Below are 24,234 nucleotides of genomic sequence, written 5' to 3'. Positions count from 1 at the left end.
ATCGAAATCTGCATGAATGTTGACGACCATTGTCAGCTCCGCCAGTTCCGATGCCGGAAGCGGAACGAATAGGGGTAGCAACAAAGAAGAGCTCTGTGCCGGAAAATATTGCAAACAAGGAACCCGGATCTTCAAGTAGATGCGTCGTCGCCCAGGCAGCATTGATCATCCACCGAATTGTACACTTTAGTTGTTTACAAGTGTCCAAACTTATCGGTAGATCGACTTGCCCTAAGGGACCACTGATACAGAACAAGCTTAAGTCCTACACAACACCCGGCCATCCGTCATGGCAAACGCCGAGGATACCAGCACCGAGGATACCAACGCCGGCGTGACACCGGCCATCTTCCGCCAACTTCACATCAAACTCCCAACCCCACCCCTGACGGAACCGGCCTCAAGTCACAAGAGCTCCAATGCCTGGCTGAAGAAGCACCCCAGGGGTTTTCTCCTCATGCACAGCCTGAAGCCGAGCTATCCAATGGGCAAATCCATGCTGGTCCAGAGCATCGACACCGATGAGCTCTTCGTGAACAAGCGGTTCAAGCGGGAGGCGCCAACCTTCAAGGACGACGACCGCGACTTCAAGAATCCGAAACGCGACATTCTTTACTGGACACCATCGCCCCCTGAGCTGCGCTTCTCCACATTGAAAGACCCTCGCGTGGAGGCCCAGCTCCCAGACGAGCCATACTTCCCCAAGTTGCACGCGTACGGCGGGCCGCCAGAGCAGGAAGAGGTGGACGACGATCTGGACGAGGCCGACATCTATTCATTGTACTTCCAGCATTACAACGGCGGGACACTGAGCAACCTGATGGAGATGTACAGCGACCGGCGCATCGGGTCGCCCATCCCAGAGTCGTTCATCTGGCACGTCATGGAACAGCTCTCGCGAGCCATCTTGCATCTTCACTGCGGCTACAGCACTGCCGACCTCGACTATCACTATTACAAGGGCGCAGGCGACAAATCGCCCACTTGGCCTGACAAGCGGAAGTGGAAGCGCATCGTGCACCGCGCTATCACGCCCCACAACGTGCTGCTGCACTTTCCGGACAGCGACGACCCGGTTGAACGCTGTTTTCCGCAAATCATCCTGGAGGGTTTCGACAAGGCCGGGCTTGTCAACGACAGGCGTGACTTTTGGAGTCAAGGCACCATCAGCAACCGCGGCGAGGAGGCCGAGACCGGTCCTACGGGCTTTGAGGACATACACCTCTTCGGCGAGCTGCTTCGTCGGTTGGTGACAGTCTACGACGGCGGCAAGAATGACCGGGAGAACCGCCTGGACTACGACGTCAACGTGGAGGGCAAGCTCTCGCCGTATCTCTCGAAGACTCTCAAGTTGCGCGCCGGGCAAGACCTGGCATACTCGAGCGACCTGATCAGCCTGCTGAAGAAGTGGGAAATCCCGGCATTGCAGAAGGGGGACGGGGCCCGCTTTTCACACCAGGGCGTCCAAGAGAAGATCAAGGACGTGTTCTTCCTCCGCGACGAAGTCCTTCCGATGGCAATCAAGAGGGTCAGGGAGTACATCGAGCAGTGGAGCGACGACCCGGTTCTTCAAACCCCGGTACCTGACAGGGACGACTTTGGCGACGTTTCCTGGGTCCGGCCCGCCCCAGACTTCGAGACCATACCATATTCCACGACCAGGTACAGGGAGGACCAGATTCTGGAACAGTACAAGAAGGAACTGAAGTGGCTGTTCGGACCGTATGTCCCAGTGTGGTATCAGTATGACGCAGTGGGGGCCACTGACATTCCCGCTGCTGCCGAGCGGGTCTACACCGTGACTGAGAAACCTGACGCCGAGGGTGGAGGCGATCACAGGGACACAGAAGGCGGCAAATTGCAACAGGAGGCAGTCCAGGCGGCGGAGGCGAGGGAAGCTGAAGCAGCACGTATAGCAGCCGAAGAGGCCCGGGCAAGGGAAGCTGAAAAGGAACAAGCAAGGGCGGTTGCCGCTGCGGAAGCCAAGGCAGCCGAAGACGAGGAGGCTGCTAGGGCGGCAGAAGCAAAAGCAGCCGAGGCCGCCCATGCAAAGGCTGCTAAACATGCACAAGCAATGGCAGTCAAAGAAGCAGCCGCCGAGGGCGCCGCCCGGGCTTCCCGGCCATCCGACAAGCCCCCACCACGCAAGTCCCAACGCATCATGGAGCGAGCCGCCACCAAGGCCGAGTCCCCAGCCGGCACCGACGCCGGCACCGACGTCGCCGCCGACAACGCAGGCGACGCTACCCCACCCTCACCCTCACCCGCGCCCAAACCCGCCGCCAAAGGCAAAGCCAAAGCCAAAGCCGCTCCCAAGGCGAAGCCCGCTCCCAAAGCCAAACCCGCCCCGAAGCCCAAACCCCCCGCCAAACCCAAACGCCCCCTCAAACACACCGCCAAACCCATCAGCCCCTCCCCCGTCGACACCGACCCCGACTTCACCACCACCACCGGCACCCAAGTCTCACCCACCCTACAGTTCCGGCGCGGCGTGCAGGAGCGCGTGAGCGAGGCGCTGGAGGTGCTGGAGCAGGTGGCGGATGAGCTGGAGCGGGCGGTGGCGTGGCAAAGGGGGGAGTCGCGGCGGGTGCGGGAGCGGGGGGGTGAAGGGGAGGGGGGTGGTGAGGAGTTGGGTGTGGATGTGGATGGGTTGTTGAAGGGGCTGAGGCGGATTGTGGATGGGGGGTGGTTGAGGAGGGGGGAGTTGGGGGCGGTTAGGAGGGGGGTGCGGTGGGGGAGGGGGGTTGTGGGGGGGGATGGTGAGGGTGAGGGTGAGGGTGATGTCATGGTTAAGGTTGAGGAGGATAAGACGGAGGATGAGGGGCGTAAGCGGGGTGGGCATGCCGGTAAGGGCGTAGACAAGGGTCCAGCTCCGGAGGCCGTCGGCCTGCGGCGTACGGGGAGGAAGCGTAAGCAGCCGGACAGGTACTAGATGATCGGGGATGACGGGCTACCGAGGAAGTTGGTGTTCCAGGCTACCTACTTGGCAAGTTGTCGGAGTCTAGCCCTCTTTGTCGGAACTGGTTGGATGGTTTATGGTCCTGAGTCACGTTGTCTAGCTCGTGGTACTCAAGTTGTCTATGACCCTACCATGTAAGTCTGAATTGTTCATTGCGAGGGATATTTCAAGTGGTTCACCGGTGACGGAATTGGTGTTCGATGCTGTAGTTTTTCTAGACTAGGTAACATCGATTGTACATATCCCTGCTATACTCTTACTCGTTCTTGATCTTGAGCACCGCCTTTCCAAAGTTCTTACCCTCGAAGATGCTAACCAGCCCCTCCGCAGCGTTGTCGATACCCTCGACGACGTGCAGCTTCGCCTTGACGCTCCCTTCGGCCAGCCACTGCTGCATTTTCTCCTGGTGTTCCTTGCCGTACTTGTCGGCGAAGCCCTTATCGCCGACGATAAAGCCCCGCATGGTCAAGCGCTTGCTGACGACCAAGAAGAGGTTCTTGATACCGTAGCGCTCCTCCGCGGGGACGTTGTATTGCGAAATCTAGCACCATTGTCAGCCCTTCCTGTACCCCATCCGTGAATTTGGCTCGCAAACTTACCATGCCGCACGCGACGATCCGCCCCCAGTCATTCATCGCGTCCAATGCCGCCTCCAACTGCTCTCCGCCGACGTTCTCGTAGTAGATATCCAGCCCCTCAGGCGCCAACCTCTTCAGAGCATCCGCGGCCTTCTCCTTCTTATAGTTGAACCCCCCATTAAATCCCAACTCCTTGATGATGAACTCCAACTTATCATCGCTCCCCACGCTACCAATAACCTTCAACCCCTCCCGCTTCGCAATCTGACCCACGACCTGCCCAACCGCGCCCGCCGCGCTGCTGATGAAAATAGTCTCCCCCTTCTTCGGCTGGCCAATCTCATGCAGCGAGCTCCACCCCGTCAGGCCCGGCATGCCCAGGGGGCCGAGGAACAAGCCCAGCTCCTTGAGACCATGCGGGTTGTGGATCTTGGCCTGGATGGCGGCGAGGCGGTCCTTGGTGAGGGTGGCATACTCGCCCGTGGGCAGGAGCCCGACCACGAGGTCGCCGGGCTTGTAGGCGTCGGCGTCCGACTTGAGCACGCGCCCGACCGCGCCGCTCGCGATGGGCTTGCCGAGCTCGAACGCGGGGCTGTACGACTTGATGTGGGCCGGGCGCATGCGTCCACGCTGGTAGGGGTCGAACGAGGCGTACAGCACCTCGAGGGTCACGCCGCCGGGTGGGGGCGCCGCCGCGGGGTCGAAGCCGAGATCCTCGACGACGAGGTCCTGGCCGGGGACCGGGAGGCGGGTGGGGATGTTCTTGAAGATGAGGGTTTTGTTCTGCATTTTGGCGGTTGGTCTTTGTGGTGCTTGCTTGATATGGAGGCGCCGTGGAATGTAGGAGGAGTAAAGGATGCTCGGCGGTGGTCAGGTCAATAGCTTCTGGGCTGCGTGACGTCCTTATAAGGATCTCAATTCCAGATACCGAGGCATTGCCAAGGGGTTGGGCTCGAGAACAGTTCTGCGCAGTTCCGTGGAGGTCTGCGGTTTACGGCGATTGGCCTACATCGGGCCCGGCTCCCGGGGCGAGTTTGAACCTGTGGAGTGGCGCGAGTTGATAATTAATCAGGAGCAGTGGGAGAGCGATGACGTTGGGGCTGGGCTCGCTGGGCTAAGGGACTCCGCAAATGCACGATGATGGTGCAGGGGAGACCTGTATTGCGCAATCGGCATTAGACCAAGCAATGGTTGGAATGCGGTCAAAGATGGCCGCTTCGGCCCGGCAGTCGACTCCCCACTTCGCCGAATACAACACTGCCGTGGAACCGAACCTCGGGAAGTCATCGTAGTGGGCGGGTCGATGGGTCTTGGCCTCCGCCAGCTCGCTGATTGATAAGCAAGAGGCAAAAAGAGAAGCCGTCAACGCTCTTTCGGGGATAACGTGGCCGAGCCTGGAACTCTGCAGCTTGTCATGTACGTTCCAGATAAGGTTGCTGAACACCAGGCTCCGATGTTTTCAGGGGCTTTCGAAGACGGAAGTAAGCGGCAAATAGACGGGAAGCGGAACCCGTGGCTTCCGAATCCCGTCACTGGGAGAGCCAGTGGGCCGGACAGGCACTCAACTGCCGGAGCTAAAAATATGTACAGGGGTGGGAAAGAACACAGGGCGCCAACGCAATCAGAAAGGGTTAGGGATTGCCAAAATTCTCGGGAAGTGGTCAAGGTAATCGGTACCCTGTTGGGGCATGGCGACGGAATGACCAGTGCAGATAGGGACACCGGGGATTGGACGAAGACCCAACTTGTAACGTTTGAAGGGATACAAAGCCAGGTAACTCATATTTCGTGGATAGGTACCAATGGGAAAGATCCCAGATATCATGTAATACTGTTGTAGAGGGTGTGATAATTCATGTTGTGGACCTCAGACACACAAAGCAAAATGTCGCCATTGATGCTTTCTCTCCAGCCCCTCCGTGGCTCATCAAGTCGTGGAGGAGGTTGTTGCGTCGGCAACTTTCGTCGGCAACTTCGACCAGGACTAATGACCAGACGAGTATCAAGCTACTACCAACGGGTCGGAAGTCTGATGCGAAGAGGGTGATGTCAGCAGGGGGCACCAGAGGGTATCAACTATCAAGTCAACCTGAGGAAAGGAACACCTGCTCATTTATCTGTCCCTCGCCACACAAAAACGAGAAGCCATTTCGAGAACATTGCATCACACACCTCATGATTGCTGCGTATGCCAAATCAACAGCCATACCTGCGGCGCTCGGGCGGGGTCGGCGAAGCGCCTAATCATGGGGCTGCCCTGGTTAAGTTGCGATGTCGCCGGGTAATGCCAATGCCAACTAATCATGGGGCCCAGTCGTCCACCAACACGGAACGAGTTAATATGCAGGCGATAGAGAATCGATGATCATCTTATCAAAAAGCCCGGCACATAGAGATGGCAGTTAGAGGACTTGGTACAATGACTCCCCGCCAGCTGAGACCCGCACTTATAAGCACCCATCGGGTCGGCGCCGGGCGACGTTGCGACCTTTACTTGTTTCCGACTTTGTTTTTGCATACCCCTCTTGACCAGACTGATTCAACAATCACAAGAGATGAAGTCTAACTCGGTTGCGGCGCTGGCGCTCATTGGCTATGCCCAGGCAGGTCTTCGCTTCGCGTGCTCATCGTTGACCATCCAGCGACTCGACCCCGTCGTCGAGCCGGGCAGGACCCCCTCCTCGCACGTACACCACATTGTGGGCGGAAATGCTTTCAATGCTACCATGGAGGGCGACGTTGGCGAGAGGGCCACTTGTACCACCTGCGAGATGTCCGAAGACTTCTCCAACTACTGGACCGCCGCGTTGTACTTCAAGCATCCTACCAACGGCTCGTACCACCGAGTGCCCGTCGTCAACAATGCTGCTCTCGCCGCCGGTACTACTGGCGGGATGACCATCTACTACACACAATTTGACTTCTTCGACGACAACACCCAGAAGCAGCCCATCAAAGCCTTCCCACCAGTGAGTTTGCTACCTCCCTCCTCCCTCCCCTATTCTAATTTGTCTTTAGGGCTTCCGCATGACCGTCGGCAGCCCGACCACGACCGACCCCAACGTAGCCAAGTCCCAAGTCGGGATCCGGTACAATTGCCTGCAGACCCTTCTGAACAGAGGTCCAGAGCTGGTTGACTTCCCCGACAAGCCCTGCCCGGCCGGCATCTTTGCCGTTCAACACTTCCCCGCGTGAGTAGCTGAGCAGCCCATTCAGACCCACACATACAACATCGCGTTGCTAACCCCCCCTCCCCCCCCCCCCCCCCAGCTGCTGGGATGGCAAGAATACCGACAGCCCCGACCACCAATCGCATATGTTTAATACAATGAACCGCGGCGGCTTTACGAACGCCCCTCCCTGCCCGGCGTCGCACCCGGTCCGCATGCCGCAGGTGACGTACGAGACGGTGTGGGACACCACCAAGTTCAACAGCATGTGGCCCGCCGGCACCCCCAACCCCTTCGTCTGGAGCTTCGAGGGAACCAAGGGATTCGGGTCCCATGCAGATTATTTATTCGGCTGGAAAGGCGATGCGTTGCAGCGCGCGATGGATAAGGAGGATTGTTTCTATGATGGTTGTGGCTCCATCAAGAAGCAGGCGATGTCGGTGGCGAATAAGTGCACGGTCAAGGATTTCATCAAGGAGGAGACCGATGGCTGTAAGTGCATACCTATGGAGTGATACAACGCGTAAAAATGCTAATCAAGGACTGTAGGGCTCGATCACCTCCCAGGGATGGCGCCGGAATAGGTTGGTGGACTGTTTCTGTTACGAAGTGGTGGGCGGGTTTCGATGTGTTGTCACGGCGGTCAGAATGAGTTGCCCCTTACGAATACCGCGTTTATTACTTGGAAATGTACTGCAATGTCCACGTTCCATTAGTACAAGCCTGGCTGCAAACCCTACGTGATAGGCACTCCGTGGTTCGCGGCTACATACTATACGTGCATGTAAATGAGGAGCTGGGTGGGCCGGCCATGAAAGAAGAACGCACAGGGGATTAAAAGGTCATTGGAAAGCTCAAAGTGTACTTTTTATTCGACTCGGGTTTCTTTTATTTATTTTCTTTTGTCTGTTTTCTTTCCCTCTTCCTTTTTTTTTTTTTGCTTGTCTTCCTTTTCTCGTGTCATTTTATTACTTCTCTTCTCTTCTCTCTTCTTAATTACTTTAATACTTCTTTTTCTTTTCTTAGTAGTTTTCTCTACTACCTTACTTCTTTCTTCTAAGGGGGTTTTCTTCACTTCTTTCCTTTTCACTGCAAAGTTCCAAGAAGAGCGGCCGTTTTCGGGCCGCAGCAACACGGAAGAGTCAAAGACAAGCTTACCTAGATTCCATGATGTTCCCATTCCTATTCCCCCGACCTGCAAGCGGAAGAGGGGATTTGCCGCTTTGTTGCCAACCCCGGGATGGCACTTCATGAAATGTCGCAAACAAACATGAAGCGAGTGACGTGACATGCATCACATCGTCCAACTATGATGTACCCCGCTGGGACTTGCAATCCGGGGTAATTTTAGGTCTCCATGGGGAGTCAATAGCGCCGGAGAAAGTGCCATTTCCATCCAGGATTCATTCTTTTTGGGCATCCTGCTGCCGCATATCCGCCTGTGCAGGGGGTTGGGCAATCTGTTGGTTTTGTTTCCCCAACTTTTCCATCGAAAACACGACGTCTTGTCCGATGCCAAGGCGGGCCCCCTCACTAACCCCTGCCCGATGCCAACCCAGGCCCAAGGGACCGAGGCCCGCATGCTCATGTCTGACATCTGATCGAGTCCGTCAGGGAACATGCATCGTTGGTGAAGTTTTGAGCGGATAATGGCGAGCAACGAAAAACTCTAAACTGGCGTGAATTGATCCGTTTTGTATGGTTTCCTCCCCTGTGTAGATCCGGGTTCTCGGATTAAGATACCCCTGATGATCATCCGTCCTCCACGATATCTTGTGTCCCATCACACGTGGACTGTAGATCACCCCGGGGTTCGGGACAGTAGAAGCATCTCCAGACTGAGAAAAAACTTCCCTGTGGCAGGGTCAGGTCCGGGGATCATGGTTGGTGGTTGCGGGAAGATCCCGGCTGTTTGCGGCCTGCTGGGCAGTGACAATCGACTGAAGCTCCACGGGGGGTGCTACCCAACCGACCATGGCACATTCCCACCATGCAGCTGTGGTAGCACTTGCCTGTTCGAGGTAACCCTTGCTTTGGCTTCAAGACAAAACATGGAAGTGTTGGCCTCCGCTAATCGGTCAAGTTGCTCGCCACCAGCATGTGGATGTAGCGGTGCCGAAAACTGGCGTAGCGCGGTTGACGGGGAGGGAGAGGGGGTTAATAAAGCCCCATGAGACCCCTCTCGTTTTGTAGGAAGATTATTTTGTTCCTGCAGTCGGCTCATATCGAGGCCCACGCAGTCGTTTCACTCGTTTCACAATGTTGTCCATGACCAAAGCGGTGGCCGGGTTCGTCCTGGCTACAGCAGGAGTGCTCGCTCTCGATGGTGGCGCCGCCATCGTCACACCCGCCCCTTGTGGCGGTGACAACCCCTGCGCTCCCCAGATCTCAGCGGTGCCTGGTTGTGCTACCAGCTGCATCGAGTCGGCCGCCAGCAATCTTGGCTGTGTTGGCGACGATTACAGCTGCCACTGCGCCAAGTACGACGCCATTCAAGGCTCCGCCATCAACTGCGTGATAGGTGCTTGCGGGCTCGGGGGTGCCCTCGGGGTCCCCGGTGCTGTCGACGCCCTCTGCAGTTGCGTGACCGCTCACCCGGCGACCCCTTGCGAGGAGCCTACCTCGTCCGCCGCTGTCGAGACGACCACCTCAACCACCGCCATCGATACCACCACCTTGACGTCCATCGACACCATCACCTCGACCCCCACGACCCCCAAGCCGACACCTACTCCCGCTTGCCCCGGCGCCGAGTGTTCCTTCCCCAGCGCTGCAGAACACGAATGCGTCGCCAGCTGCATCGCCGCCGTCCTCCCCGAGTTCGGCTGCAACGAGCTCGAGGACTGGAACTGCTACTGCAACAACTTCCGCAAGATCAGCAACCGCGCCTTCGCCTGTGCATACGCCTGCGGCGCAGACGTCTACGCAGCCTTCAACAACCCCGCCAGCCAAGGATGCACCTGCTTGCTCAAAGAATGCCCACCCCCCTCCTCGTCCTCCTCCACCACCTCCTCCGCCATCGAATCTCCCTCCTCCTCCACCACCATCATCGACCCCGAACCCACCCCCACCACCACCACCACCACCCCACCCCCCACTACACCCCCCACCTCAACCTGCACCCCCTCCCAACCCTGCGCCCCCCTCATAACCGCCATCCCCGCCTGCGCCACCTCCTGCATCGTGTCCGCCGCCTCCGCCGTCGGCTGCGGCGACGAGAACTTTGCCTGCCGCTGCTCGTCGTCCGACGCCATCCAGCAGACCGCCATCGGGTGCGTGCTGGGCGCGTGCGCGCTGGACGAGGTGCTGCGTGTGGTGGATGCCGTGGGGACGTTGTGTGCTTGTGTGACGGCGTCGCCCGGGGAGACGGGGACCGAGTGTGGTGGTGGGGGGGAGGTGACGGTTACGACGTCGGCGACGGGGGGTGGGGAGACGGAGACTTCTCATGCGGGGACTGTGACGAGTACGGGGGGTGGTGGGTCGTCGGGAAGCTTTGTTACTGAGACGAGGACTGTTGAGGTCACGACGTCGATTTGTGATGACGATGATGAGGCAACGACTACCACAACGCCGAGCCCGACATGTAGCTTGGGGTGTGGTGGGGACGATGGTGGAGATGATGGTGGCGATGATGGTGGTGATGACGGTGGTGATGACGGTGGTGACGGCGACGGAGATGGCAGTGATGGGGAGGGGGACGACGGTGGTGATGATGATGATGATTCTGGACCCGGACCGAACCCGTCGCACTTCCCTAGTGGAATTCCTGGCGGAGACAATGGTGGTAGTGACGGCGGTGGTGACGGCGGCGATGACAGCGGCGCTGGCGGTGGATCAAGCACCACGCCGAAGCCGCCCATCGAGACTGCCGGTGCGTCCCACGTTACGCTAGCTTGGGTTGGGTCCCTGATGGCTATGATTGCTACGGCCGTTGCTCTTCTCTAAGAGATCGACAGTGGCTGTTCACTTTGTACGCTTGGACAAGTAATATGGGGTTTGGAACGTTTAGCTCTAGGTAATGTAGGATTATACCTTCATCGTTAAACCCAGTGATGTGCATGTTGACACAGGCCTGGGTTTTTCCACATTTTCCAGTCCTGGCCACGAGCCCGAGTGCGCTAGCCAAGTGGCGGCGGCGGTGGATGCGCCGTTCGGTGTGTTAGTTGTGGTGTTCCTTGTTTCAAGTCTGGGCGGCGAAACTGCTACAAGCTGGGATACACGGCGGAAGCAACGGGGTTCCGTTTAGGTTTTGATCCTAGTTAAGTACCCTATCATTTTTGTAATAGAACGTCCTCGAACGGACATACAGAATGGAGGTCACGCTGGCACCGGGGGGGTCTTGCGTGATCAACAATTGCTGGTGAGTTTGGCCAATGGAACTTTGGGACACAGCCAAGTTGGGCAACCCCACCTGGGCATTGTGTGTAAGACGAAGCAGGGCTACAAAACATCGGTGGTGAGGGCTGGGTAATATATGATGACCCTGTAGGCTCTGGGGCAATTCATGCTATACTATGACCTTGGGATTGATTGTGTATGGCCACGTCCTTGAACCGTCCCAAGGTGACGGGCGAATGAACGTTGATGTATTAGCTAGTTAGGTAGTCTTGCGCATATTAATTCTCAGAAATGCCTGTCTTTGCCGGCCTTCCTGCGGACCAAACATGTCGACCGAGAAATGTTGAGACTCTGGAGCGCTCAAGCCCGTGGTAGGTTTTGTCAACCTACAGCATTTTCTCCCCCCATAATTTCACTGAACGTTGTGTACTTGTCCGCCTAGCAACCTCACCACCCAGTCGATACTGGCTGGCGGTGGCCCGTCCAGTACACGCACGTACCTCGTCGTATAATCCATGCGTACTGCGATAAGGGGTTGGTCGCTGACTACCATTTTCATTGTGTCGTGTGTTGCTAAGAGGATGTGGTTTCCGATCACGAGCCTCCACCCCCTATTTCTCGCAAAGTCGACGATTTCATCTGGCCAGAGTTTCCAACACCATCACCACCTCCCCCACACCCAATTCCCATTCTTAGGACTAGTCATCCACCTCGCTAGTCCGTGACAACGACAACGTTTCAACAACATCTTCGCTTTTCCGCTATCTCCCTCACCGTCACCGTCGCCGCCGGGAAACCCCCAGCACACGTGGCAACACCAACATTTCAGCAACATTTTCGCGTTTCCGCCGTGGCTCTCACCGCCACCGTAGCCGTCGCCACTCCCGTAGCGCTCGCGACGACAGCAGCCAGTACACCATAATACCGATATATTCCGGGCTTGCAGCCGGTGTGAACAACGCGCATGGAGAAGGACGGGGCGCCAAGGGGCAGGCGGCGCTGCGGCGAGTACGCCCGAGGGGCGTGGAGGTTGGGGTCGGGGACGATGCGGGGATAGGTTGAAGAGGGGAATGGTTTGGGGATGTTGTGGAGTTTGGTAGTTAGACGAACCGGGGCCGAACCGGTTTTGCGGATTCTACGAGTTGTATCCGGTTGGATGTTGTCGGATGGTAGGAGGTGGTAAGTGAGATTGTCTAGTCGTGAGGATGTCTTCGTACACGTACTGAGCGTAGGGTTGTAGGAAGGTTAAGAAACCTGAGGGTGATGGCTTGGGGCCGGTTTTGCATTGGTTGCTTTCTTATTTTAAGTTGTATAATCTCGTCTTGAAACCGAGGTTGATTTGGTAGGTAAATGGGTGTTTTCAACCCAAGGCGACTGGCCTGGTGAATATAGATGACTACTCGGATGAAGTGACATGAAGCTTGCTAATACATTTACTTTTCCATCCACACTCACTCGTCACCCGATGGGTCTCGGAGTATCCAGGACGGTGACTTATAGTTGGGTGAAGTTCTGATATGAGATGTTTTACACCACTCTGATCGTTACAATCGGTATGTATGTTGACGGAAGAAATATTAAAACTTGTCTGTTTTCGTCTAACACTAAAATGAAATCTTCTCTTCCTTTCTCCTGGGATATATCCGCGGCCTCATGTCTATCTACTTGAAATCATCCCAAAATATTCCTTCTTCTTTCGTGTATGTAACTTTAAACCCACACTCCTTCCCAATCCCCTCCCGCCGAGAATTATGCCACTGTAATCTCCCTTTTTCCTTTCCTTGGCCATGACACATTTGCCACTACTTCCAATACACATCCATCCAGAACCAATTCCCCGGGTTCGCCGCGGCGACCGCTGTCCGTCCACCGCCCTTCCGAATAGGCTTGGGCCCGTTCACATGCTGATACATCCTATCGCTCGGCAGGTTCGGCACATACCGCATCTTCATCGGCCCTTGCCTCGCCTTCCGCGCCTCCCTCACCACTTTGCCCTGCTCGTCATACACCACACTCCGCCGCACTTCCTTGCCCTTTCCCTTATTCTTCTTGTCCGCTTTCGCGGCCTTGGCGGCCTTCTTGTCCTGCTTCTCCTTCTTCTTTTTCTTTTTCTTGTCCGGGACGTCCTCAAAGTTGCCGTCGTCCATGACGTCGGCCATGGCGGACTGCCGCACGCCCGACTCGCCCTGGTGGAGCTGTGGGCTGCCGGTCCTGACGCGGCCGACGCGGGCCTCCTCGGACTGGTTGTTGAGGTTGCCCATCTCGATGTCCTCGTTCTTCTTGGGCTTGGCACCGAAAATGGTGGCAAAGAAGCCACGCTTTTTGGGCTTTTGGTCGACAGTGTCTGGGTTGGCGGTGGTTTGCTGGGTGGACTTGAACTTCTTGGAGCCGAATAAGGTGGCGAAGAAGCCGTTGTTCTTGGGCTTCTGGCTCGAATCATTGGCGTTGGTGTTGTTAAAGCCGTCTTGGCGTACGATGTTGTCATAGTTGGCGGGCTCTTGGCCGGAGAATGTCTCCATCGGGTATTCCTGGCCCGTCCCATTTGCGTTCTGGTTGTTCTTGTTTTTCTTGCTGGAGCTGAAGAGGCCCCCAAACCAACCCTGCTTCTTTGGTGGCTTGTTGTATCCATCATCGTAAGGCCTGCCGGTGTTCTGGACCTCGGTGTTGCGGTGCTTGGATTTGCTCGGCCCAAAGAGTCCTGCAAAGAAGCCTTTTTTCTTGGCGGGCCGCTGGGTGTCGCCGTTTAAGTTGTCCCCATACTGCTGAGAACCGCCGTTGTAGTCATCCACATACTGCTGGGAGCCGTTATTGTAATCGCCGTTGTGCTGCTGGGAACCGCCGTTGTAATTGTCACCGTACTGCTGGGAACTACCGTTGTAGTTGTCACCGTACTGCTGAGAACCACCGTTCAAGTCATTGCCATGCTGGTGCCGGGATTTGGACTTCGAACCAAACAATCCCGCAAAGAAACCTGGCTTTTTGGCAGGCTGCTGGTGATCGTTGTTGTAGCCATCATTAAAGCCACCCCCATCCCGGTTCCGGGAGTTCGACTTCGACCCAAACAGCCCAGCAAAGAACCCCTTCTTCTTCGGTTGCTGCTGCTGGGAATCATAACCATCGTTGAAGCCGCCATTTTGCTGATTTTGAGATTTGGACTTCGATCCAAACAACCCAGCAAAGAAGCCTTGCTTCTTCGCCGGTTGGTTGACGCCGTTCTGTTGGTCCATTTGGCCGTTCATATTTTGGTCCGTGTACTGGTCGTTGTACCCCTCGCCGTTCCTATCCTGGTCCACGTTGTCCGCAGTGATGTATACCGGTTCTTCCGGTGCTGGCTTCTTACTGAAAAGCCCGCCGAAGAATCCTTTCTTTTTCGGCTGCTCGCCGGTGGGGTCGGCATTGGGGTCAGCGGGATACTGTTCGTCTGGCTGCTGGCCTTCGGTGTACCCATTCTCGCCCATTGGGGCATCAGGGTTGAGTTCGTTGTTCTCCATACTTGGGTCTTGGCCGTCCTGGAGTTGTTGGTTTTGGGCCTCGAGATCCCCTTCCTTCTTCTTGTTACGGAACAGCCCGAAAAAGCCCCGCTTCCCTTTGTCGTCTTTCTTATCCACCTCCTCATTCTCGTTCACATCTTCCCATTCTCCATTTTGATCATCCATGGCGGGATCCTGCAGTGCATCCTCGGGGTTTATCTCGGCGTTATTCAGCTCGCCATCGGGGGCGGGTGAGCGCATCTCACCCTCAGCCTCCACCCCATCTGCGGCAGTGTTTTCTTGGTCCTTGTCGGTGTTGGCATCGTCCTTTGGTTTCTTCACACAGAAGAGTTTGGCTGCAAGTGCGGTAAAGCTGAATCCGGAAGCCTTCAAGTTCGCCGCATGGTACTGCTCCTCGAGCTCTTCCGTGGCCCAGCCCAAGGTCGCGGTTGCCATGATCGGAAGCAGCCATTGGTATTTCTCTTTCTTATGCACCCTAGCCCTCCCATGTCCGGCTGCCACGGGCACCTGCTCCTGATGCTCGTCGTCGTGAGTGCCTACCAACTCCATGGGGTCGTTTGATTGGTAAGGTACCATGCCCTCTGGGTGCTCGTCCACGGGCTCGTCGGCATCATAGTACACATCTTGTGCCGGTTCAACACCAGGTGGGTACTCATCATACTCCTGCTCAGATTGTTGCACCTCTTGTAAAGACGGAGAACGGGCTGGGGCATAATCCTCATGCTCGTGCGGGGATACAAAGGCCGGGAGTATGTCGGGTTCCGGAGAGTGCATCTCTTCTGCATTGTCGAAGCTCTCCTCATACGGGGGTTCCTGGTATTGATCATCGACCGGATCGTTATCCTGGGGTTGCTCATCGTAGGCGTCTTCGAACGTCTCCTCTGGGTACTGGTCGTCGGCCGCATAATTGTCCTCCGGCTGTTCATCGTAAGCTTCCTGAAAAGGTTGCTCATCGTATTGGTCGTCCGCCGGGAAGTCATCCTGAGTTTGAGCATTGTAATCGTCTTGAAGAGGCGGTTCTTGGTATTGGTCATCGTAGTTGTCTTGGAGAGGCGGCTCTTGGTATTGGTCATCGTAGTTGTCTTGGAGAGGCGGCTCTTGGTATTGGTCATCGTAGTTGTCTTGGAGAGGCGGCTCTTGGTATTGGTCATCGTAGTTGTCTTGGAGAGGCGGCTCTTGGTATTGGTCATCATAGTTGTCTTGGAAAGGTTGTTCGTGGTACTGGTCGTCGGCGGGATAGTTATCATGGGGTTGCTCATTGTAGTCCTCTTGGAAGGGCTGCTCGTGATGTTGGTCGTCACCCCGAAATTCATCTTGAGGTTGCTCGTTGTAGTCGTCTTGGAAAGGCTGTTCGTGGTATTGGTCGTCGACTGGGAAATCATCCTGAGGTTGCTCACCGTAGTTGTCTTGGAATGGCTCTTCCTCAAAAGGTTGCTCGTCATACGGCTGCTCTTCGAAAACTTGCTCCTCTTCGAAAGGTTGCTCTTGGAAGGATTGCTCCTCGAAAGGTTGCTCCTCAAAAGGTTGCTCCTCGAAAGGCTGCTCCTCGAAAGGCTGCTCTTCAAAGGGTTCTTCCTCGAATCGTTCCTCCTCGAATGGTTGCTCTTCTACGAATGGCTGCTCTTCTTCAAAAGGCTGCTCTTCTTGATAAGGCTGTTCCTCAAACGGTTGCTCTTCCAAAGGTGGCTCTTGGTACGGCTCTTCTTCGAAGGGTTGCTCCTCAAATGGCTGTTCCTCAAAGGTTTGCTCTTCAAAAGGTGGCTCTTGGTACGGCTCTTCGAAGGGTTGCTCCTCAAAAGGCTGCTCCTCGAACGGTTGCTCTTCAAAAACTGGCTCTTCATACGACTGCTCCTCGAAGGGCTGCTCTTCATATTGTTGTTCTTCGAAAGGTTGCTCATTGTAGTCGTCCTGGAAAGGCTCCTCATAATTCTGCTCAGGAAGCCGGTCATCGTACTGGTCAAAGTTGTCTTGACCGCCACCTTGGAAGTCGTCAACTGGTTCTCCGTACCCCGCCCCGGAATACAGGTCACGATCGTCATCACGAAACTGGTCCCCACCATTCTGGTCAAAGTTGTCTTGTGGGTATGTGTTGTCCATGCCGGGGTCGTTATCAAAGGGGAATTGATCTTGCCCTGCTCCTTCATCGAAGCCTCGGTCGTCAAAAGGCTGCTCTTCGAATGGTTGCTCATCGAAGGGCTGCTCCTCAAATGGTTGCTCTTCGAATGGTTGTTCCTCTTCGAAAGGCTGCTCCTCAAATGGTTGCTCTTCGAATGGTTGTTCCTCTTCGAATGGTGCCTCATCCATCGGCGGTTCGTCGAACGGTTGATCATCCAATGGCGCTTCGTCGCCGAAAGGTTCTTCCTCAACTGCCTGTTCTTCGAAGGGCTGGTCGTCAATTGGGAGCTCCTCCTCCACGGGAAACTCCTCCTCAGCTTGTGGTAGGTCGTCTTCGGCCGGTAAATCGTCTTCGATTGGAAGTTCCTCCTCCACCGGTAGTTCCTCTTCGATTGGAAGTTCGTCCTCCACCGGCAGCTCGTCCTCGATGGGAAGTTCATCCTCGATGGGAAGTTCCTCGTCTACCGGTAGTTCATCATCAATCGGAAGCTCCTCCTCCGCCGGTATATCTTCCTCGGGGAAGCGGTCTTCTTCGACTACAGGCTGGTCGTCTAGCCCATCGGCGAGCTGATCGTCGAAATTCTCGGTTTCGGCTACCTCCTGGTCGCCGAGCTCTTCCTCCAAGGGTGGCTCTTCAAAAGCCTGTTCGTCCAATTGGTCATCGAGTGGCTCCTCTTGGTCTAGTGGAGGCTCCTCGAAAGGTAGTTCGTCCATTGGAACATCGTCATCTAGTGGCTGACTGTCGAAAGTCTCCTCCTCTTCGAATGGGGCTGGTGACTCCAACGGCTCTAAGTCAGTAGCGGGAATCGGGTCGTCGTACGGGAGGGTATCGTCGTACGGAGCCGCGTCGTCGTACGGAGCCCCGTCGTCGTATTGAACTGGGTCGTCGCATTGAACCGGGTCGTCGTATTGAACCGGGTCGTCGTATTGAACCGGGTCGTCGTATTGAACCGGGTCGTCGTACTGAACCGGTTCGTCATATTGAGCAGGGTCGTTGTAACCTGCATCGTCGTAAGGAACCGGGTCGTTGAAGGCGCCAGAGTCATTGTAAGCGCCACCGTCGTCGTAAGGGACAGAATCGTTATATGCCCCAGAATCATTGTAAGCACCGTCATCGCCATAACCCGCACCATCGTAACCTCCGGAGTCGTTGTAGCCCCCAGAATCGTTGAAACCACCACCATCATTGAAACCACCACCGTCGTTATAACCTCCACCATCGTTGAATCCGCCGTCGTTGAAACCACCGCCATCGTCGTAACCACCACCATCGTTGAATCCACCGTCGTCGAAACCTCCAGCATCGTTGAATCCGCCGTCGTCAAAACCTCCGGCATCGTTAAATCCGCCGTCGTCAAAACCTCCACCATCATCAAAACCTCCACCGTCATCAAAACCTGCACCATCATCGAAGCCCCTTGCCTGATCGTCAAACGGTTGTTCATCGAAAGCCTGATCTTGGAACTGGTCGTCAAACGGTGCGTCATCGAGGGGCGCCTCATCAAACGGGACTTCATCCAGGGGTTGGTCGTCCAATGGCTGATCATCGAACGGCTCCTCTTCAAAAGGTGGTTCTTCAAAAGGCTGGTCGTCAACAGCCATTTCGTCTTCGAAGCCCCGCTCGCCGTCTTCGAGGGGCATTTCATCCTCTAGAGGGGCATCCTCTAAAGGAGGCTCTTCGTCAAACGGGGCCTCCTCCTCAAGGGGTGGCTCTTCGTCGAAAGGAGCTTCTTCTTCAAAAGGTGGTTCTTCGTCTAATGGAGGTTCTTCGTCGAGGGGGGGCTCTTCATCTAACGGCTCTTCGTCAAGAGGGGGTTCTTCATCAAGAGGAAGCTCTTCGTCAAGGGGCGGCTCTTCGTCCAATGGTGCTTCTTCGTCAACAAACGGCTCCTCCTCAAGAGGTTCTTCTTCGAGGTCCCGCTCGCCGTCTTCGAGAATTTCGCCTTCTTCGTCGATGGGGCCGTCCTCGATGGCTTGGTCTTCGCCTATCTCTCCGTCAGCGAACTCGCCTTCAAGTTGATCGTCAGCAAGCTCGCCGTCGGCGAATTCCCCGTCGAGACCATCCTCGGGAAGCGGCTCGTCCTCGGGCAGCGGCTCGTCCTCGGGCAGCGGCTCGTCCTCGGGAAATTGGTCGTCAACGACTTCGTCGTTTAGTTCGCCGTCAACGAATTCGCCTCCCACGAAGTCGGTGTCTTGAAATTCGTCGGGGTTTTCATCAAAGGCTGGCTCGCCATCGATGTATTCGCCTTCAGGCTCGCCATCGACGTATTCGCCTTCAGGCTCACCATCGACGTATTCACCTTCGGGTGCGCCATCCAGGTACTCGTCGGCAGGGTATCCGGCTCCGGCGTAATCGTCGCCAGCGTAGTTATCTCCGCCATAACCATCCCCAGCATAATCGTCGCCTCCGCCAGGGTATGAGCCATCGTCGAAGGTTTCCTGAAGATACCCAGCGTCGCCATATCCCCCTCCATCGTCACCATAGCCGCCTCCGCCAGCGTAGCCATCGTCCATGGGCTGCCCGCCAAAATCGTCGCCGAAGCCACGGTCGCCGTCGGCAGGGAACCCACCGTCGTCGAATCCGCCGTCGTTGAATCCACCCTCATCGAACCCACCGTCGGCATATCCGTCCCCGGGGAATTCGCCTCCAGCAAAATCATCTTGGGGAAAGTCATCAGGAGGAAACTCACCATCAGCGAATTCGCCCTCAGCAAATTCGTCCCCTTCTGCGAATTCACCTCCTTCAGCAAATTCGTCCCCTTCCGCGAATTCACCTCCTTCAGCAAATTCGTCCCCTTCCGCGAATTCACCTCCTTCAGCAAACTCCTCGCCTTCCATGAACTCACCGTCGGCAAATTCGCCGTCCTCGAGGCCGCGCTCGCCTGCTTCGGGGTCGAACTCATCACCTTCGGCAGGAAAGTTGTCCTCGCCTTCGGGGAGAAACTCACCTTCGCCTTCGGGAGGGAATTCGCCGTCTTCAGGTAGGAACTCGCCCTCCCCCTCGGCCGGAAACTCACCTTCGCCTTCGAGGAACTCTTCGTCGAGGCCGCGCTCGCCATCCTCGAGCATCTCCTCGCCCATCTCAGGGTCGAACTCGCCATCCACGGGGATTCCTTCCTCGGCAAACTCGCCATCTTCGGCAAATTCGCCATCTTCAGGAAGCCCCTCATCAGCGAACTCGCCCTCCTCAGGAAATTCGCCCTCCTCGCCAAACTCCCCTTCAAGGCCACGCTCACCGTCTTCACCGTCAAGGAACTCCCCATCAAGGGGCTCACCTTCGCCTTCCAGGGGTTCCTCCCCCTCAAGCGGTTCGTCGAGCGGTTCCTCGCCCTCAGCAAACTCGTCATCAAGGCCGCGCTCACCATCCTCGAGCGCCTCCTCGTCGATGAGTTCGCCGTCCTCCCCCTCCCCCTCTCCAAACTCCTCCTCCCCTTCCAACCCCGCCTCATCCAGCCCCTCCTCATCCAACCCCCTCTCCCCGTCCTCACCCTCCATCAACTCCTCACCCCCCTCCCCGAACTCAACCTCCCCACCCCCAATCCCCCGCTCACCATCCCCATCCCCATCCCCATCAAGAAACTCCCCTTCTCCAACCTCAAGGCCTTCTTCACCTTCAAGGTCATCCTCCTCATCACTGTCCCACGACGTGTCGTGTGTCATGCCGTTCGGGCAGTAGGCCGCGGCTTCCGGTGTGTCAAGGATGGCATACTTGTTGCGGGGGATGGCGGTGTGGCCGTCGGTGAAGTAGGGGAGGGTGGGCTTTGGTTCTTCGGGTTCGGCGGGTTCTTCTGGGGGTGGTGGGGGGAGGTCTTGAGGGATGTCTTCCGGCATGTCTTGAGGGGGGCCTTCTCCGTCAAGATCGTCAACGGCGAGGGCGGGGTCAAATTCGGGGTTGACTTCTTCGCCCTCGGGGAGATCTTGGAGGTCCAGCTCGCGGTCGCCGTCTTCTTCTGGTAGGAATTCGGGTTCTTCAAGCGGGGTCTCCTCGTCTAGCGGAAGGGGAGGTTGAATGTCGTCTTCTAATGGAAGTTCGGCATCTGTGAGGGGCGCGAGAGACGCATCATCGGGTTGGAATTCTTGGTTGCCCTCTTCAAGATGCAAGCCTCGGGCGCCATCCTCGAGGGCATCGGTTTCCGGGGGTCCCGCCTCGTCGTCGTAGGCATCTAGGATATCATCACCATCCTCCAGGTATTCTTCTGCTGGAGACAAGTTAGCTTCAACCAACCGACTGGTGCCACACGCGTAAGGGTTGTGCTTACCATTCTCCTGTGGAGGCGCAGCCTCGGCCACGTCCTCTTGCATTAATGGGGCGTAATAGTTGTTGCCCACGGGGCCCGCTCCCCTGTCGTTATCCTCATCAGGCGGGGCTTGCACAATTACAACGGGAGAAGTGTCGAGCTCCCGAGGCTGCGCTCCACCGCTCGGAAATCCCTCGCCAGCAGCAGGAGCATCGTAATATGACCCCAGATCCGGCTCTTGGTCGTCGTCGGGAACTGCCAAGCCGCACGTGGCTTGCTCATCAACGACAGCGGACTCAGCATCATCATTCGCATAGTCGGCGATGGTGAAACCGCTCGTTCCCACCGTCTGGTTGTCGGGGTGGAGAAAGCCTTGCTGCTGGAACCCTGGAGGGGCCTCTCTGTCGCTGCTATAACCATGCTCTTCCTGGAATGGTGTCAAGCCAGCGGAAGGCGGGGGCAGAGAGTGGTGATCGGTGTCCACGATCAAGATAGGCGGAATCGGGGGCTTGGCTGCGGACTCGGCGGCAAAGCTCTTGTTGATGCAAGGGTTTTCGCGTCTTCGCCTGCCGCTTTTCGCCACAGCGTAGCAGTCGTCTTTGGTGTGGTTCTCGCCAGCACGGTCCCGATGCCACTCTGCGCTCCAGTGCCAGGGGCCGCCCTCGGCGACGACCTTCCCATTCCAAGTTCCAAGGTATATCCAGAACGGGCTGATGACCCAGTTGTCCTCGGTGAATGGTCCGCCGCAGTTCCTGCACTCCATGTCGTCCATATAATCTGAGACTAGAGGGGCCAGAAATCCATTGATGGGCCCTTCGCTGGCAAAGGGGTTGACGTGTTCGCAGGTGTTGCACCTCCAATATTCTGGTGTTTGGTCGAATTCGCCCGCGGGCCGGTGATCTATCGTGGCAATCTCGCGCGACCCCGAAGAGTCGACAATCATGCATGTTTGGCAGCCGGTAAAGGGATGGTCGCATTCCGCGCACGCCTCGAGCGCCTTGAACAGGCCGCAAGTCTCCCAGCATTTGCAGCATTTAAGCTTCCCGGGCACGCCGGTCTTCTCCTCCTCTGTTAAGTCATTTGGGGGTTTTGCGACGGGCAGGGAGAGTTGCCCGCGCACGAAGGGTTCACCCGGAGCTTGTTGTACGTCGACATTCTCATGATGACCACAGGGCCACACATATTCGATCAGGTTGGGGGGATAATTTGTTGGTCCCATCGTTGCTGCTTCATCCGTGGCCTCGTCTCCCAGCTGGGCTGCGAGGGCGGATTCTCAAGTGTTGTGTGGTATGGGATATGGATTCCTAAACAAGCAGCAATCCGGGCCCTCGGGATAGCGAAAACAGGTGCGAAGGGGCGCGCATGAGATGCCCCCAAGACTCTTAAGGGGTAGGAATTGAGATGAGCTAACTGTGGATGACGGGTGATCGTCACGGCCACCAGGTGACCCGGCTTCAACCACGGTCGAAACATTGTGGCAGTTGCCATTATTATTCGTTTCGAAACCGAACACCGGGTTGCCCGTCATGGCGTCGACCGCTTCGGGGGCTGCTGTTGGCCCATGGCCTTGGTGTTTCGGCCTCTGCGGCGCAGAACCCTAACCCTATGAACGCAGCAAATCGATCGCTGCAGCCGACACAGCCAGCAACACAACTGATTTGCCGAGGCGGCTGCACCTGGCGCTTTCGTCACTTCCACTGGCATTGGATAGAACCATCCTTTGTGGGTGACGATTCGGATGTCACCTGTCCATGTTGAAAGACAGGGCATAATTGATCCCAATTTGCAACCACCAGGCCCCCTACGTGTATTAAAAGAAAGGCCGGCGATCACCCGAGATGGACGCCCTTGTTGGTTCTCGAAAAAGCACGGAAAGCTGAGTGCGGCCTTGCCATTGTTTGGGGGGTCGAGTGTCTGGCCGGGCCTGGTGTTTGATGATGGTCTTCGGTCGGGTCTGGGCCCTGTCATGCGAGTCAGACTCACTGATTGGGCAGCTGCAAAATGTGCGACAGGCCGACTCCACATCTGATGGGCCGACCAATCCTTGGCCTGACCCTGCTGTTAGGCCCGTTTTCAGTATTTGAGCACCACAATCGCCCTCTCCATCTCTCGCTCAACCGGAACCTACGAAGTGCCAGATTTGTTGCGTGGTCCCCAAACACGGCCTGATGCTCGCTCAACCGACTCATGCCCCAACCGACACTCCCGGCGAAATGCAAGGCGAATGTGTGTTTCTTTCCCCTTAGCTGACTTCCCTGTGTAGGCTTTGTACGAGGTATGACATCAGGACATGTAACGCTCAAATTCATTTATTACACTGACCACTGGTATCTGGTAACAGAATACCAATACCTTCTTTACGTATCTGTATCGTCACCCCTCCCGCTTTCCTGACTCAATGTTGACATCAGTCATCGCTCCTGCCATGGTAGGAAGTCTACACAACACGATCCATCTCTCTCCCCCGCTTGTTGTTCCCTTCGCCGTCGTGAGTAGGGAGCTCGGATTCCCTTTTTGACGTTCTTAACGCCGAGCCTGCGCGTTTCCCAAGTTATTAATTTACATTGCCGCCGACTCCCGCCGACTCCCATGATCGCCCGGCTCTCGGTGTTCTTCTTTTCCAGAGATCAGGGACAGGGAGGTGAGGAGTTTTTGAGCCGAATCTGCAGAGTTCTCGTGTCTCTTGAGATGCTGTGAACACTCGAGCCCAACAATTTTGATCGTCGCCATCGAGACAGCTAAAAAGTGTCTCAGTCTCGCCAAGGCGCGCCACCTGGCAGCACACCTCACCCACTGCATTGGGTTGGTATAGAATTGGTAAAATAAACAATTTTCCTGCATGATGAACTTCGATGTTTCGTTCCTCGATCGCCGGTCCCCTTCTTCTGCACCCATCACATAATTACAGAGTATCGGCCCCGGGTCCTTGGGCCTTCCCGTGGTCGAACCAGGATTCTTCATGTCAAGACCGAAAAGCCCGCTCGCCGCGCTGGATATGCCGATCTCCGACCATCCCTTGCCACGACAACATCGTCAGCACCGTCAACATCCCTGGGTCGGTGGATGTAGAGGTAGTATTTGTATGTCTCCGGTGTTGCAACCATGTCGTTGCTGGGGCATGTCAGTTGCTTATTCTGGCATGGCGTATCTCCGCGCTGTCTCGGCCCTCCGTGTCCCCGACCTCCCTGAATGCTCCCTGCCGTTATGACTACAACTTGGCAGTCTGACATGCAGAATCGTCTAGCAGCTGGTTCATAAACAGGCCTCAGCTGCAACCTGGCCACGTGTCAATCCATGCACAACCTTGCCTCTCTCGTCCCCGGTGCCCTCCTAAAGCCGTGGTCT

At 56.4% G+C, this 24,234-nt stretch overlaps 5 protein-coding genes across 5 annotated transcripts; 3 read left to right on the top strand and 2 right to left on the bottom strand.

Annotated features, from left to right (window-relative positions):
* Window positions 1-184: 184 nt before the first annotated feature.
* Window positions 185-3,182, top strand: F5144DRAFT_634772 (uncharacterized protein; the record flags this gene model as incomplete). Its single annotated transcript, XM_066792595.1, has 4 exons — window positions 185-2,587; window positions 2,795-2,909; window positions 3,060-3,093; window positions 3,131-3,182. The coding sequence occupies exons 1-4, from the start codon at window positions 290-292 to the stop codon at window positions 3,180-3,182; spliced, it is 2,499 nt and encodes an 832-aa protein (XP_066647695.1). The 5' UTR covers window positions 185-289.
* F5144DRAFT_634770 (uncharacterized protein) lies at window positions 3,136-4,326 on the bottom strand (the record flags this gene model as incomplete). Its single annotated transcript, XM_066792594.1, has 2 exons — window positions 3,136-3,500; window positions 3,559-4,326. 2 exons carry the CDS (start codon window positions 4,324-4,326, stop codon window positions 3,216-3,218), a joined length of 1,053 nt encoding a protein of 350 aa, XP_066647694.1. The 3' UTR covers window positions 3,136-3,215.
* A 1,766-nt stretch (window positions 4,327-6,092) lies between these two features.
* F5144DRAFT_634768 (uncharacterized protein) lies at window positions 6,093-7,291 on the top strand (the record flags this gene model as incomplete). The annotated part of the gene is made up of 4 exons (XM_066792593.1): window positions 6,093-6,506; window positions 6,556-6,728; window positions 6,808-7,199; window positions 7,257-7,291. The coding sequence occupies 4 exons, from the start codon at window positions 6,093-6,095 to the stop codon at window positions 7,289-7,291; spliced, it is 1,014 nt and encodes a 337-aa protein (XP_066647693.1).
* A 1,675-nt stretch (window positions 7,292-8,966) lies between these two features.
* Window positions 8,967-10,898, top strand: F5144DRAFT_624613 (uncharacterized protein; the record flags this gene model as incomplete). The annotated part of the gene is made up of 1 exon (XM_066792205.1): window positions 8,967-10,898. One exon carries the CDS (start codon window positions 8,967-8,969, stop codon window positions 10,650-10,652), a length of 1,686 nt encoding a protein of 561 aa, XP_066647692.1. The 3' UTR covers window positions 10,653-10,898.
* A 1,713-nt stretch (window positions 10,899-12,611) lies between these two features.
* F5144DRAFT_552886 (uncharacterized protein) lies at window positions 12,612-17,565 on the bottom strand. Its single transcript, XM_066787769.1, has 2 exons — window positions 15,745-17,565; window positions 12,612-15,705 (listed from the first exon to the last, which is right to left on the bottom strand). Exons 1-2 carry the CDS (start codon window positions 17,363-17,365, stop codon window positions 12,848-12,850), a joined length of 4,479 nt encoding a protein of 1,492 aa, XP_066647691.1. The 5' UTR covers window positions 17,366-17,565; the 3' UTR covers window positions 12,612-12,847.
* Window positions 17,566-24,234: the final 6,669 nt, after the last annotated feature.

The sequence above is a fragment of the Chaetomium tenue genome, assembly GCF_020726465.1.
Source record: "Chaetomium tenue strain MPI-SDFR-AT-0079 chromosome Unknown F5144scaffold_1, whole genome shotgun sequence".
Classification (NCBI taxonomy): domain Eukaryota; kingdom Fungi; phylum Ascomycota; class Sordariomycetes; order Sordariales; family Chaetomiaceae; genus Chaetomium; species Chaetomium tenue.
The sequence above is the reverse complement of the archived record's forward strand: the minus strand, read 5'-3'. Positions and strand labels throughout refer to the sequence as shown.

What these genes read in the sequence shown, in the direction of transcription:
- F5144DRAFT_552886 (XM_066787769.1), bottom strand. Translation starts at nt 17,365, where the DNA reads ATGGACGAACTACCTTTCGAGGAGCCTCCACTAGACCAAGAGGAGCCA. An exon ending in CGACCAGTACCACGAACAAC is followed by an intron (nt 15,706 to 15,744) that starts CTTTCCAAGACA and finishes ACCAAGAGCCGC; the next exon opens with CTCTCCAAGACAACTACGAT.